General features: G+C 41.5%; 1 protein-coding gene across 1 annotated transcript in view; it reads right to left on the bottom strand.

The window, feature by feature from the left end:
* Positions 1–17024, bottom strand: part of LOC306857028 (interleukin-1 receptor accessory protein-like 1-B) — a gene marked incomplete at both ends in the record, with an annotated part of 238415 nt that overhangs the window by 153259 nt on the left and 68132 nt on the right. Inside the window, one exon of the mRNA XM_079396671.1 lies at positions 2489–2768. Within this exon, the coding sequence (XP_079252797.1) occupies positions 2489–2768 (280 nt within the window). The remainder of the gene's footprint in view (positions 1–2488; positions 2769–17024) is intronic.

The raw sequence follows: 17024 nt of genomic DNA on the forward strand, positions 1-17024 counted from the left end.
GTCTGAACACAACAACAATATAGCACTGATCACACACGTACACATACACACACACACACACACACACACAAAAATCCGTTTACCTCATTACCGCAATTATATAAACTAACACCATGCTTAATATCTGACAGGAATGAAAGCGAGTCAGTGAAGAACAGAATTGCAGGCTGTTCAATGGATTATACTGTTGATTAACAACATGACAACTGTTCAGCTGATGAAATAATGACAGAAAACTTACACGAGACGAGATCTGTTCTAGACCCATTCTACAGTATGTGGCATTGTAAGACTGTAAGTCTATCCCTCACAGCCTTGTGATCAATATTGCATCTGATCTATAGATTTCAGACTGTACTGTAAGTGTGCAGTAATGTCAGTGTGTCCAGTAGGTGGCAGAAGCAACACCACAGAAAAGAAAAACATTATAAACAGACTAATACATAACATACCAACAGCTAAAGCGTCCTTATATCTCTAACCTGGCGGAGAGAAAGATTCTGAACGGTCCGTTTCTGATGGTCATGTGATCTGATGGAGATTTTAGAAGGAGCGGGAGCGAGGTAAAGAACATGCTCCTTTAAACTCCACTGAAGTTCTCCTTCATCATTTGCTACAGTGTTTCACTTCAGATCAAAGCTGTCTCAGTTCAGAGAGAGACTCAAACGTCTTCGTCTCCTAATGAGGGAACCTAATGAGCCACTGACAGGAAACGGCCTTTACCTGCGAGGTTAACGATGTGCTAGAACATGCGAACATATGCCGCACTTTCCCCGTTTCCAGTGGACTGACCTCCGCAGCGGAACTGCTGCTGTTTGCAAACATCATCACATCAGACGAGCCGGTGCTCGAATCTTTCTTTAATTCAGAGACGTGACCTGAATTAAAAATGCACGAAACCTCATTATTGAACACAAACCATAAATGGTAAAAGTGTGGCATGAGAAAGAGTGGAATAAAAGGATCACACGGTGGTATGATCTGATCTCATCGCTCTTCATCATTTGCTTCACTCACAGCTGTCATTTGTTTTGATGAGTCTCTATATTAATACACCAGACACAAGTCCATTCTCCTCTGTCTCTGTCTGTCTAACAGGACGGATGGATGAGGTCTTATTGATTGAGTTAGTGTTGCTCCTGATTACTGTAAATGGATGTGACCATCAGCCCAAATCAAATCCCTGCAAACCGGCCCATTACAAAACAACAGATTCACAATGAGAGAGACCACAATTCAGAAAGACTGTCAAAAGATCTCCTGGGGCCTCTGTGATTCCTGAGACGTGGAAAACGTGGGATGGAATAGCAAAATCCAGTTATAAAAATGGAATTCACTTTATAACACGTAATGTCATGGAAATTGTCAGATTTTTGATGAATAAATCAAAAGTAGTCAATGGTGAGTACACTTAAATTGTCATACGGTCTATTGTGTTTGAATATTGAACCAAGAAAAGACTAGACTGCAAATAAAGAAAAATCATCTTAATTTAAAGGCTAAACAAGATTATTTTTCTAACCCCACTGGCAAATATTTTCACTTGTTTTAAGCAAAAACTAACAAAATTTGGATAATATTTTCAGAAAACAAGACAAAATATCTTAAGTCCTTTTACTTGTCAAGTAAATGCTTCCTGATTCAATAATTTTTAGATATTTATAATCTAAGTAAGAAAAGCATTTTTTGCTGTGTATTTAAATATGAATCTGCATGTTCTGCATGTCTCTGTGTGTCTGTGAGCCATAGTTTGGTCTGATACACAAACTCAAACATGTGTGATGCTTACAGCATTTTAATATATGAACACATCACTTCATCTCCAGAGCTGCTCTGAGAGTCACTTCTGCAGCTTTACAGCATTTACGTTGAGAAAAAAATCACCATCAAACACACTGAGACTCACAGATCTTACCACAAACCACCAACATTAAAGTCCAGTTTAACTTGAAGAAATTATGATAGAAATATATTACTATTGTACAGTACAATGCATGCCTCAATGTAATAATAATACTAATATTAACATTAATACTAATAATAATAATAATTATCTCAAGTCAAGTCACCTTTATTTCTATAGCACTTAATAAAATACGGATTGTGTCAAAGCAGCTTTACAGTTTTAAACAGGAAAATAGTATCGATAATGCAAGAGGACAATAAAGTCAGTTCATCATTGATTCAGTGATGTCATCATCTAGCTCAGTTCAGTTCAAATAGTATCTGTGCAATCAAGTCAACCATATTGCCAGAAATTCAGACTCTAATCATCTAATCAAATTTTACTGACGACTTAAATAATGTTTTTGAGAATGATATGCACCTCGAGTAGATCTGCTCACAGCTGATTCACTACTGATATTGGTTTTGGGAATCATGATTAATGTTTAATATATTCATCATGATGCTGACAAATCAGTGTGAAGATCAGCTTCAGGTAAATGTTCAACATGAGGACAACACAGAGGAAGAAAGCAGCTAGTACCTTAACACGCATGAGTAATGTCCGGCGTCCTGTAACTCGGCCGGTCTGAACCAGATGGAGTCCTCCTCTTTACTCATCCGGCTCCCATCGAATGAAATGGGCTCCTCGAAGTCTCCATGGCCTGTGCTTTTATACCACATCAGACTGAGTCCGGCGCTCTGAGCGTGTGTGTAGTTCGCACGGATGTATCCATAAAATAAAGCACATTTAATCCTCACAGGCTCCCCGAGCAGAACTTTGTATTTCAGGTAGTCCACAGACCAATCCGTACAGCCGTCCACTGCGGAGACAGAGAACACTGTGTTAATACAACGGGACTGACTTACAGCATCTTACAGACCTTCATACATGAAATAACACAGTCAGACACAGATCAGTGCCAGTGTGAGTGAGTGTGTGAGTGTGTTTGTGTGTGTGTGTGTGTGTGTGTGTGTGAGTGTGTGTGTGTGTGTGTGTGTGTGTGAGTGTGTAAATGTGTGTGTGTGTGTGTGTGTCTGTGTGTGTGAGGGAGTGAGTGTGTGTTTGTGTGTGTGTGTGTGTGTGTGTGTGTGTGTGTGTGTGAGTGAGTGAGTGAGTGAGTGAGTGAGTGAGTGAGTGAGTGGCTGTGTAAGTGTGTGAATGAGTGTGTAAGCATGTGAGTGAGTGTGCGAGTGTGTGTGTGTGAGTGTGCGAGCGAGCATGTGAGTGAGTGAGTGTGTAACTGTGTGAACAGCAGCTGACTGATCATGCAGGAGTATTTGAGCACCTGTGACCAAGTAAGAAGCCAGAAGGAAATCGCATGCTCTCTCTCTCTCTCTCTCTCTCTCTCTCTCTCTCTCACACACACACACACACAGAGAGAGATCAGTATCACATCTCTTTCTCAGTAAAGCAACAACGCTCACATCACAATACCCTACAGGTGAAACCATGACAACAGATACCAGAATCATCCGATAGATAGACGTGCAGTTTGAAACAAATTTCACTCAGAAATTGCTATTAAATTTCACAAATAATTACAAAGAAACAGAAATCCACACATTGACTTAAATGTGAATTTTTAAAGTAGAAACATGAATACATTTTATTTTATTGTTTTACTGTTTTATTTACTTTGCCATTTTTTTTACAGTGTGTGTGATTTGAAGTTAAAATCTACAGGAATGTTCATAGCAAACACAAATATCAGAAACTGGACTGAAATATGATTAATTTGAATGCTCAGCTCTGTCTATAGCATCTGCAACATGATGATGACTGACAGTGAAAATAGTTCAGACTCGGTTTGTAAGAATCACATGTACAGTAATGGAGTCACTGCTGAGCTCAAACACACCGTCTGTGTTCACATGAGACAAACTGCTGGGACATCATCAGGCATGAGCTTGTGCTTCACGTCCATAGCAGGAGAAAACATGGATATAGCTGGAGAAACTCATCCACAGCACATGAGCAGACCGAGAAGAGTCCACATGACAATTCAGCCACATACACAGCTCACATAATGAAGGTTTCTACTGAAGAGCTCATGCAAGAGCAGTCAGACCTGCTGGAAGGCCTCCATACGCTTACAATACAAGCGCATTGCTGCACATGCGTTTGGGCGGATTCCAAATGGAAGTGAGCATTCCTGTGCCCTGCTCCCTTAGAAGGGCAGAGCCCTTGAAGTGTGTTCTTTCTGAAGTGTGACCATCGCATGTTCCCTTCACTAATAGATTTCTGGAAGGGCCCATCATGAAGGGGTTCAGTTGTTCACTTTCATTTGGAACGTCCCTACAAATGGCGTCCCCTTCCCGAAGTGCCCTTTAAGGGTGCAAAAAAATCTGTTTGGAATTCACTCATAAATTCTAGACTGTCCAAAACTCCACATATTTATAATTTGTCATTTAGAAACAGATTCTGCACCGCTCCGAATGTTCTCCGATAGGTCTAGCGCTGTGTCCCAGCGGCATTTCGTCCAGCATTCCTCCTCCTCCTCCATTATCCCACGTTCTGTCTGTCTGAAACAGCTGCTGCAGACAGATGCTGAGAGCTGGACAGGCTCGGCTAATTGTGTCTCCCTCAATGTTTTATTTACTAAAGAAACAGCGCAGCAGCTAATTAACACAGAGAGAAGTGTGTCGCATTATTTATCCCTGCATTCTCTCTCACCGAGTGCCAAATCCCCAAAATGAAACACGACGACTCATTTAGCACGTTGAGAAAGTCAAAGCCTGCCCGGACAGCGAGTCAAATCGAAATCCTATCAAATCTCAGCAGAGCTGCTCTGTGAAGGACGCTCGTGTGGAGGGGGAATGAGTGAAGGAACGCAGGAATCCCTGATGGCTTTTGGCAGGATCTTTCGGAGACGCCGGTGGTGCGGCTGCTGTCAGGTGACATTTACAAACACTGACAGCAAAAAACCCACTTATTAAAATGTTACGGGTCTCTGTTGCTATGGCGACAGGAGGGGGCTGGTTGCCGTGGCAGCCAGTATGGGGGGGGGGGGCTAATTAGGGTTCATTGCAGCAGTATAACGAACTTCATGATGCTTTTGCTCTGTAAAATGAAATATGGTTAAAATATGATTATTTCTCTTAATTATTCTACTGTACAGTGTGTATGCTGGCTTACTTCTGCATGTATGTTTATTACACGTGAAATCAAACGTCTCAGAACGGGACATTCGTTTAGGGAGAGGCAGAGCGATTACAGAATCTTCAGCCATTATATTTCTCTTTTGTTGTGAAGTGTGTGTGTATATTTCAGAGCTGATTTTCAGAAAGAAATGTGAGTCACGTCAATGGCTGTTTCTCCTCTCAACATCATTCTGAAGGATCTAATGAAGCATCAGCAGAGACTCTCAGGACCTGAGGCTGGATTCACAACAATCATCTTAAGAACTGATCTCAAGAAGATAAATTTCAAGTTATGTGCAATTCTTCAAAATTTCTGCCATAGAATGGAAAACTGTATTTACCTTGGCACAGTTGAATAATAAGAGTTCTGTACATGGAAATGACATACAGTGAGCCTCAAACACCATTGTTTCCTCCTTATTAAGTAAATCTCTGAAAAACAGGCGAATCAGAGCATAATACCGACTGTGACGTAAGTTGGGATCACTAATAGTTACACCCCCAACATTACGCGCCCATGTTCTAGGCCAGCTGCCAGCTGAACCATCAGCAGTTCTGCAGGTATTGTGAAGAAACAAGCGAGGACAACAGCAAAAATGTCCGATCATGGAAATAAATGTTATGTTGCAGGCTGTGCAGGGGATGTGAAGTGCAGGGATGGGTTGGTGTCTGTTTGCTTTCAGAAAGGCACGGAAAGCAAATAACGCGTTCTATTAAAATAACGCGTGCCACTAAAGGGAGATGGTTAGCTGCTTGCTAGAGTTGACTGAGGATGATGGCCAATGATTTACAGATCCTGAGCACCACTGACAAGCATCTGATCTTGTAAAATGTTTGGTAAGTACTGCCGCTCCATAGTATAAACAGAGTTTGTGCGATCGCGTATCTAGAAAGCGAAAGTGAAAGTAAAAAGCGATCGTGCATTTGAAAGCAGCTTCAGTGCCCTACATATTAATAGCGGCTCCCTGATGCCCGCATTTTATTTACAGTATAATTACAACGATATAACTGAGAGAGAAAGTATTGAAATATATATTTTCATCCCTGTGTTTCCTTTCTAATAAGCAGGATAATGTACACCAGCCAGTTGTTATGGCAAAATATAGCCCTTCGGTCTTATACAACAGTCCTCTGCTTTGCGACGATAAACCTGTCAGGCTTTATTCAGCGATAACAACTGGCTGGATGTACATTATCCCTTACCTATTAAACACAGTAAGCACTTTACTAGAACCAGAAAGTACGACCATATTAGCCTGATTCTGTCAACACTGCACTGGCTTCCTATCAAACATCGTATAGATTTTAAAATCTTGTTAATTAGTTATAAAGCCCTGAATGGTTTAGCTCCTCAGTACTTGAGTGAGCTCTTATCACATTATAGTCCTCCACGTCCGCTGCGTTCTCAAAACTCTGGCCATTTGATAATATCTAGAATATCAACATCGACTGTGGGCGGCAGATCCTTTACCTATTTAGCACCCAAACTCTGGAACAATCTACCTAATACTGTTCGGGACGCAGACACACTCTGTCAGTTTAAATCTAGATTAAAGACACATTTCTTTAACCTGGCTTACACATAACACACTAATACACTTCTATTATTCAAATCCATTAAAGGATTGTTAGGCTGCATTAATTAGATCAACCGGAACCGAGAACACTCCTCATAACACATGATGTACTCGTTACATCATAAGAAGAATGGCATCTACGCTAATATTTGTCTGTTTCTATTCTGTTTATCAGTCCGTGTCTGGATCAGATGGTGGATCGTCACCGGGAGATGATGTATGTGGCCCTGATCGTCGGCGGAGGCCGGACACCTGGATTAGCCCCGGGGACATATCCCCAGTGAAGACCTCAACTTAAAATACAATAAAACTTAAAATAAAACAAATAACTAAAAATATAATAAAATACCTAACTACATAATACTATTATTGTTAGAAATTGCAACAATATAAAAATAGAAATATAATACATTTATATATTTAACATTTTAATTAAAACAATAACTAAACAATAAATAAACAATAATATCCTGACCAGAGGAGAACTAGCCCCCCGACTGAGCCTGGTTTCTCCCAAGGTATTTTTTTCTCCATTCTGTCACAGAAGGAGTTTTGGTTCCTTGCCGCTGTCGCCTCTGGTTTGCTCAGTTGGGGACACTTAATTTCTAGCGATTATCATCAATTTGATTTCACAGATACTATTTAAACTAAACTGAGCTAGACAATGACATTTCTGAGTTCAATAATGAAATGCCTTTAACTGAAAATTGAATGTTTAATCTTATTATTATACATTACTGACACTCTATCCTCCAATTTGATACTGTTAAGTGCTTTGACACTATCTGTATTGTTAAAAGCGTTGTATAAATAAAGCTGACTTGACTTGCCGTTGTTTTTCTAAAGCAGAGATCAGGACAACTAGATTAGCCCCAGAGATAGATCCCCAGTGAAGACCTTGTCTCCTAGACAGCCATCGGGACAAGACCACAGGAACCAGATGAGTCCTCTGCACAATCTGACATTGTTGCAGCCTAGAATTAAACTGCTGGTCTCGTCTGGCCAGAGGAGAACGGAACATTATTTCGTCACACTATTTACCAGTTTAATAATGTAAAGCTGCTTTGACACAATTTGCATTGTAAAAAGTGCTATATAAATAATGGTGACTTGACATAAAGGGCATAAAAGTCTGTGTTTAATGAATTTTCTTGTTGAAAACATTTTGACTAACCTTCAGTCGTCAGGAGCTGCAGGAAATGAGTGCAGATATCATCTGAAGCAAACCTAATTCATGACGTCAAGTCACCTTTATTTATATAGCGCTTTTAACAATAACTTGTGTGTTTTTGTTTTGTTTTTTTTCCCTTGTAAAAGTGGAAACAACTTGCACTAGCCTACTCCTTCATTTGTGGTCATTTAAGAGTAAGACATTATTCAAAACTATTCTAAATATTTATTTTATTTGTGTACATTCACAATAAAAAACAAAACGTACTTTTGTGAAATAAAGGAAAACTGCCGCTTTCTCAAGAGTGCATCACAAAAATGAACCGAAATTCTGCATATAGGCTGCTAATTGTTGCAGTTTTTTTTTCTTTCGTTTTGTTAATTCATTAATTATTTAGAAAATATAAATTTAGCATATGGGCCTGTTTCTTTTATGTATAATAGCTTATGTTTTTCTCCGTTCACAGAAGTGCTGCAGGTCACGTTCATGTTGTTTATGCTACTTTTTGCGTGTATAAAATAAATCCCTGGAAAACAAATTTAAGTATTTGTAATGGGTCAAGCCACCTATCAATTAAAATTTTATTTCATTGAAATTTAACATAATCTTGTTGGTTAACAGTTAATATAGCTGAACGACCATCGGTTAGGAGAAATAAAATAACCGGAATGAACTTTCATATTTCCTATAAACGATAATCAGAAAAATGATAATAATACAACTGCAACTGTTTATGATCATTGCTTGATTATCAACAGTGGCCTATCTATCTAGTCTATAACAAAGTAAAAAAAAAAAAAAACTTAAAACACTTAATAGAAATAATTTTATGTAGGCCTATACAATTTAATATAGCTTTTTTTTTTTTTTTCAAATGGATGAAGAACAGCTAGCCTAGCCTATAATTTACGCAAAAGGATAAATTATGTATGGAAACAGCTCAAGGGCAACATTTGTTTTGCGATACACCAAAACGTATGCGACAATTCGTTTTTTAGGGATGACGTCATGATGCACACCATTTTATCGGTAAAATGCCAGTTGGATGGAAACAGGCTGTAGACAGCAAATTTTGCAGAGTTTTTTTTTTTACGCATATCTCTTTGTCAATAACAAAACAGCGCAAAATCTGGATGGAAACTTGATTAATGTCTAGCTCAGTTTAGTTTAAATAGTATCTGTGAAATCAAATTGACGATAATCGCTAGAAATCAAGGGTCCCCAACTGAGCAAGCCAGAGGCGACAGTGGCAAGGAACCAAAACTCCCTCTGTGACAGAATGGAGAAAAAAAAAACTTGGGAGAAACCAGGCTCAGTCGGGGGGCCAGTTCTCCTCTGGCCAGGATATTATTGATATTATTACACTTGATTGGCTCTATCACTCTCTCCTCTCCACCTGTAGCTGGTGTGTGGTGAGCGCACTGGCGCCGTTGTCCTGTGGCTGCCGTCGCATCATCCAAGTGGATGCTGCACACTGGTGGTGGTTGAGGAGAGACCCCCCCACATGATTGTAAAGTGCTTTGGGTGTACAGCAATACACAATAAAGCGCTATATAAATGCATCATTCATTCATTCATTGTTTATTTATTGTTTAATTATTGATTTAATTAAAATTTTAAATATATAAATGTATTATATTTCTATTTTTATATTGTTGCAATTTCTAACAATAATAGTATTATGTAGTTAGGTATTTTATTATATTTTTAGTTATTTAGTTTTATTTTTAGTTTTATTGTATTTTAGTCGAGGTCTTCACTGGGGATATGTCCCCGGGGCTAATCCAGGTGTCCGGCCTCCAGGGCCGCAGACATCATCTCCCGGTGCCGATCCACCATCTGATCCGGACACGGACTGATAAACAGAATAAGAAAGAAACAGACAAATATTAGCGTGGACATCGCGTGTTATGAGGAGTGTTCCCGGTTCCGGTTGATCTAATTAATGCAGCCTAACAATCCTTTAACAGATTTGAATAATAGAAGTGTAATAGTGTGTTATGTGTAAGCCAGGTTAAAGAAATGTGTCTTTAATCTAGATTTAAACTGACAGAGTGTGTCTGCCTCCCGAACAGTGTTAGGTAGATTGTTCCAGAGTTTGGGTGCTAAATATGAAAAGGATCTGCCGCCCGCAGTCGATTCATGAATTCATTCAACATCTTAAATTTGGGGATTTAAGACGGTGTGGAGTTTTTGTTAACTTTAAGAAGTAATTTATACTGAACTAAAAAAAATATTCTTGCTACATTTTGTCTCAAAAAAAAAGAAAAGAATATTTGGGGAATAAAAAAAAAATCTTTATTTTCAAGAATTTTTCAGATTGGGCAGTTGCTTTGACACAATTTATATTGTTAAAAACGCTATATAAATAAAGGTGACTTGACTTCAAAATGCTTCATGAATCTGGCCCCTGATGTGATCCTAAAGACCAGGACTAAAGCAAGAACCAGCTCATGAGAGGCCAGACGCTGAAGAAAGAAGGTTTCAATGCTAAGACATCAAATAAAATGGTGAATGAGGGCATTTTGTGATTATTATAAGTCTGCTTCAGAACATAAAAACTGATGACATTTGTCTGGCAGATCACAGTCACTTCATACACGGCATAAACACTGTAAAAACATCCTGTGGGCAACCAAGAGCTTTTTCATTTCAGATCTGGGATGTTGAAAATGTCAGCAGTTTAATTGAGGAGATAAAGCTGAGAGAGCGAGATCGAGAGAGAGAGAAAGAACGAGAGAGAGAGAGAGAGAGAGAGATAGAGAGAGAGAGAGGAATACAAACATCGTCTCTCACGGGGAAACAGATTCAATTAAGGAGTTTCTGTGGGAATATTGTCAACATACTTACAGGAGACAGTTATTATTTTGTGCTCATCATTCTTCTCATTGCTCATTATGGGATGTTGGGCTGTTTTGGGCCGTTATCATTCATTTCACAAACGTGTTTTAGCAGCAGTGAGTTTCATGCAATCTCGCTGGCAGCGTACACACGCACAGCTAACCTTGATTACACCCAATTAACTTCCTCCTGAAACACCTGTTGCGCTCCAGACACTGCTCCGCTGATACATGGATGATGAGGATGGATGGACGGATGAATGGATGGATGGACAATAAACGGATGGATGGACAAATGGACGATCTGATGGACGGAATGATGGATGGATGGACGGATGAATGTATGGACGGATGAACGGATGGATGGATGGACAAATGGATGGAAGGATGGATGGATGGATAGATGGATGGATGGACAAATGGATGGACTGATGGACAGAATGATGGATGGATGGATGGATGGATGGATGGATGGATGGATGGATGGATGGATGAATGAACAGGAGAGGATGGATGGATGAATGGATGAATGGAGAAAGGGACGGACGGATGGATGGATGATCAGATGAATGAACGGACAAGTAATGGAAGGACGGGTGGATGGATGAATGGATGGATAGATTGATGGATGGATGGATGGACGAATGGATGAATGAAATGGACGGACGGACAGATAAGTGTGTGTTTTCAGAATAGAGGACTCATTCACATTTGTGCAGCCTATTCAAACCAAATGTGAGATAACATGAGACTAATTGCTTTTAACAGGTTTACAGGTGTGTTTACACCAGAAATATGATTTCAGGCTGAATAATTTAACCCTGTACAGGAGTTGGCGCTGATGCACAAACACACCTGACAAAGAGGAAACACATGCTGGATGACTGCTTCTACAACTCAGAATCAGTCAGTGTGTAGTATGCTAGAATGCTAGTACACTCTTAAAATTAAGGTGCTTCACGATGCCATTGTTATGCGTTGCTGAAGTAGGAGGCAGGACGAGGGATGCAGAATAATCAGGTACTTTAATTGAGTAAACGTATTAACAACAGAAATAACAGCATGATCATAACTTTAGTTTGGGACTCGACGAAGGTTAGAACAAAACTGAATGCTTATAAAGGAACAGGAACAAAGGAGTAAACGAGATAATTAACACAAGACATGTGAATAGGATGAATCATTAACTAAACAAGGACAGGAACTACCAAATAAGGGCAAAACAGAACTGAAAGGAAACCGACACGTGACAGATATTGCCCCCCTCCCGGAATGTGCATCCCGCACCGTAACATACACATAGTTGCCCTGGAGGCTGGAGCAGAGCCAGGACAGGGAGGAGACACGGGAAGCCTCCAGGGGATTCCGTAAGCCATGGCGGGACAGGAGACTTGGGGAGCCATGGTGGGACAGGAGACTCGGGGAGCCATGGTGGGACTGGAGACTCGGGAGACCATGGCGCCAATGGAGACTCGGGAGACCATGGCGGATCTGGGAGCTTGGATGACCATGGTGGATCTGGGAGCTTGGACAGCCATGGCAGATCCTGGGACTCGGGGAGCCATGGCCTTATTTTTTCGGGCGGCCAAGGTGGCTCAAGGGGTTCCGTGGCCTTGGCTCTAGGCCCGGCCACACAGGCAGAGGTTATATGGCCCCCCCTCAAAACTTTATTGGGGAAGTTCCCCTCTGCGAGCCATTGAGGAGGAGCGGGCTCTGTGGGGCTCTCTGGATGAGCGGGCACTAGAGGGCACTCTGGAAGTGAGGACTCTTGGGGGCGTTCTGGAAGCGCAGACTCTTGGGGGTGCTCTAGAAGCACAGAGCTGAACGGGACCAGCAGAGACTCAGAAGAGCACTTGTGAGGAGCGGGCATTGGAGGGCACTTGTGAGGAGCGGGTATTGGAGGGCACTTGCGAGGAGCAGGCACTGGAGGGCATTTGAGAGGAGCAGGCACTGGAGGGCACTTGCGAGGAGCCGGCACTGGAGGGCACCTGCGAGGCACAGACTCTTGGGGGCACTCAGGCAGCGGTAATTCCTGGGGGCACTCGGGAAGCACTAATTCCTGGGGGCGCTCTGTCAGCATAGGTACAGGAGGGACTTGCCCTGGAGAATCGGGCACTGGAGAGACTGGCCCTGGAGTAACGGGCACTGGAGGGACTGGCTCTGGAGAAGCGAGCAATGGGGAATGCTGACTGGGAACAGGAGGGCGCTGTTGAGGAACGGGTTCTGGGGAGAGGACAGAAGCCAGGAAATGGGTATCGCCATATCCAGAAGCTCCAATTTAGGAACAGGCGGGTTTGTGAGAGCCACGGGCAGTGGTGTAAACCTTGCTGCGGGTGGCGGCACACTCTTCGCCGTGGGCAGCTGAACTATTATCGCTGTGGGCGGCGGCATCATCATTGCCGCGGGCAGAATCATCATCACCACGGGCGGCAGAATCATCATCGCCGCCGGCGGAATCATCATCGTTGCGGGCGGCGGAATCATCATCGTTGCGGGCAGAGGAGCCATCTTCGTCGTGGGCGGCGGAACCATTTTCGCCGCAGTCAGCGGCACACTCTTCGCTTTGGGCGGCGGAAGCAGGTCCTCCCTTATCAGCTGCCTCCTCATCTTCTGTGTCGGTCGAGTCTTCTGTTATGCGTTGCTGAAGTAGGAGGCAGGACGACGAGGGATGAGGGGTACTTTAATTTAGTAAACATATTAACAACAGAAATAACAGCATGAACATAACTTTAGTTTGAGACTCGACGAAGGCTAGAACAAAACTGAATGCTTATAAAGGAACAGGAACAAAGGAGTAAACGAGATAATTAACACAAGACAGGTGAATAGGATGAATCATTAACTAAAGAAGGACAGGAACTACCAAATAAGGGCAAAACAGAACTGAAAGGAAACCAACACGTGACAGCCATAGAAGAACCTATTTGTCTAAAAGGTTCCATAAAAAACCTTTAACATCTGAAGAACCTTTCTGTTTCACAAAAGGTTCTTTGTGGTGAAAGAAGGTTCTTCAGATTGTAAAAAGGTAAGAAAGAGATGAAAAGAGTAAGAAAGAGATCCTTTGACTGAAAGGTTCTTTGCGGAACCAAAAATGGTTCTTCTATGGCACCACTGTGAAGAACCTGCCTTTTAAGCAGCTTTATTTTTAAGTGAGTGAAGTGACATTCAGCCAAGTATGGTGACCCATACTCGGAATTCGTGCTCTGCATTTAACCCATCCAACGTGCACACACACAGCAGTGAACACACACACACACACCGTGAACATACACCCGGAGCAGTGGGCAGCCATTTTATGCTGCAGCGCCCGGGGAGCAGTTGGGGGTTCGGTGTCTTGCTCAAGGGCACCTCAGTCGTGGTATTGAGGGTGGAGAGAGCGCTGGACATTCACTCCCCCCACCTACAATTCCTGCCGGCCGGAGACTCGAACCCACAACCTTTGGATTACAAGTCCGACTCTCTAACCATTAGGCCACGACTTCCCGAGTTTAAGAGTGTATGCTGTTCTGAATTCAGTCTCAGTGATGGGACGCAGATTGAGCAGCTGTTCTGATACACTGAGGAAGATATATTTTGAGTATACTGTAAGTATACTGTTGCATCTGACTGTTGTCAATAAAGTCCAAATTAATGATTTAACCCAGTTGAACACATTACAATGAAGTAAATATATATGAAATAATATACATGAAGGAAAATGTGTGACGACAGAAATTTCATTGCTTAAATGTCACTCTAACTATATCCCGAGATTTCCAACCCATAAAACACACACACACACACACACACACAGAGCGGGCTGATCATGTGACGGTGTGCATATGTCCAGTAATCATCTGCCAGCAGCTGCTGTCACAGCACATCTCACTCATACACTCCTGTGAGCAGCACAACGAGAGCCGGCAGACACACACGTGTGTGTGTGTGTGTGTGTGTGTGTGTGTGTGTGAGATACTCTTACAGGAACAAGCATCATGAAGACCAGCTGCCTTTATGAAAGAGACTCAGTATAAGAGTGTATATGACAGAATACATACAGAAGAGACGATTAAAACATCTGATCCAATAGCACAATCATCCATTAAAGCCACACAATTACACACAAACGCACACACGTTTGACAGATTCTTTTATCCAGCTTTCATTGCATTCTATGTGCACGTGTGATCAGAATCGAACCTATGACCTTGGCATTGCCAGTGAAGTGCTTTACTGTTTCAGCTACACAGGAATATATATATGTGTGTGTTAGGGACACATACACACACATACGTAAGTATACACACATATGTACACACACACACACACAAATGTCCAGCACTCTGTCAGCAAATTAAACCTTTAATGTAAATTGAGTTTACAATAAATCCACCAGCGGCAAAAAAGATGGATGAAAATGAAAATTGCTCTCTTGGCAATAGTTGCTGACATTTGCATAAACATAATTTATTCTGCTGGAGAGAGAAAGAGAGAAGAAGTGAGAAAAGAGGAAGAGTGAACAAGAGCAGGTGAGAGTCACATGACCATCGTTACTGGAGGAAGAAAAGCAGACACAAATACACGATTCAACATCCAGCAGGACTGCACATACACATTCACACACTCTTGGGCGCACACACACACACACATGTAGGATATCAGAGACTGAATCAGACAAATTTAAGATGCATCAGAACATTGAAACATGAGGAGCTGGAATACCACAGAGAGGCCCAAGGAAACAGGACGTCGTAAATCAGATTCCTAGCTCCAACTACTCTGAAGCAAGCAAACTAACCAGCAAGCCTCTTTCACAGAATAGCTTACAACCTTGAGACAAAAGAACACTTATTGATAATTCCAATTCAGGAAGGAGACTGTCAAATTTGTTGCAAGTTATCAGGACTGACGGCCACATGTAAACCTGTGATAGAAAATCACAAGCTACAGACTCTCTTGGGCAGGTCTTCCCCCATACAAGACAAAGACTTGAATTCCTTAGGAGACCTTTTAACCTCTCTCTGGTCGTCACAGAACATGCCTCTTATTATTCATAGAACTACACACTAGAGACAATCTGTTCATATGTACTAAAAATCATCTTAAAAGGACCTATGAGTTATTTCTCTGCATAGAAATAACCTATATTATGTTTGTAACCCACACATTAGATTATCATGTTTTAATCAAATATTATATGTTTTTTTTAATCACTACTGAATAGCTGAAGGATTCAGATGCGTGTTTGGTATGTATGAGTGTGAAAAATCATGCTTTAAATGTTTCTTCCAATCGATTATTTGTCAAATGCATCATAGTCTTGTTATAGAAATCATGTCCAAAAGTATACTTTGCAAGAGCCTGTAAAATTTGGACCATGTGGCTGATAACATGCTGATTTATGATGGAAGGAACACCCCTAGCTAACATAATAGCCTATCTAATTGGTCAAGACACCAGAGGGGATGTGTCCAGAAGCCAAGTTTAAAAACTGAGGACACCATCAAACTCTCTCTTCTTCTTAAAAATGCTCTTCCTCTTAAAATTGCTCTCTTACTACCGCTTGGTTCTCTCCCTTCTCCTCTTCTTCTCTTTTGCCACCACGTCTTGACGCTGCTCTTTGAGCGTGCTCTGGCCCACGTGCCAGCTGCTACCATAATGAGAAGAAAACCAACCTAGTCGTTACATCCTTTTATTCTTTTACTTTAATTTATTTTATTTTCCGTTGTGAGTTTTGTGTAGTTTTGCGCCACGCCTCGTCTCCGAGTTCAACTGGAGTCTGTGACCGCCTCAAAACTTCTACCAGACACAACTCCATCGGCTTCCCAAGACGTCACTTCACGACTACTGAACTCTCAACCAATCAGACACTTCGGGGAACCCCCTTTCTGCAACGACGACACAAAGGAAACCCCTTAACACAGACAAAGTAAGCAAGTAACACCTCCAGTTTCTAACTGAATCAGGTGCAGTTAATATAAATTTTAGCCTCATTGAGAAACTCAAAGCGAGGGTTAAATAAGTGATTGATGGTTGTTCAGGTCGATGTAATTGAACATATTGCTATAGACTTGGGATATCATATTTCCATTCTCTTAAACTCATCCTTTCCTCACTTTCTCTCTTTCTGCAGCGTGTGAATGTGTGAATGCTTGTGTTCATGTGTTACATTAGTTTATGTCTTAGGTTTATATAAATAAAATCTGATTTATATTGAAAAGAGAAGTATCTTGTGTTTTGTGTTCACAAGTTAATGTCTTAATCTGCCGATCTTGTTACTGTGCTATTAAATGGTGTTTTCACTATATTTTGGATTATAATATCCAGTGCAGAGTTTGTCATACGGCTCGTTCAGTGAATCGCCGTAAC

This window comes from Barbus barbus, assembly GCF_936440315.1.
Source record: "Barbus barbus genome assembly, chromosome: 37".
Taxonomy (NCBI): domain Eukaryota; kingdom Metazoa; phylum Chordata; class Actinopteri; order Cypriniformes; family Cyprinidae; genus Barbus; species Barbus barbus.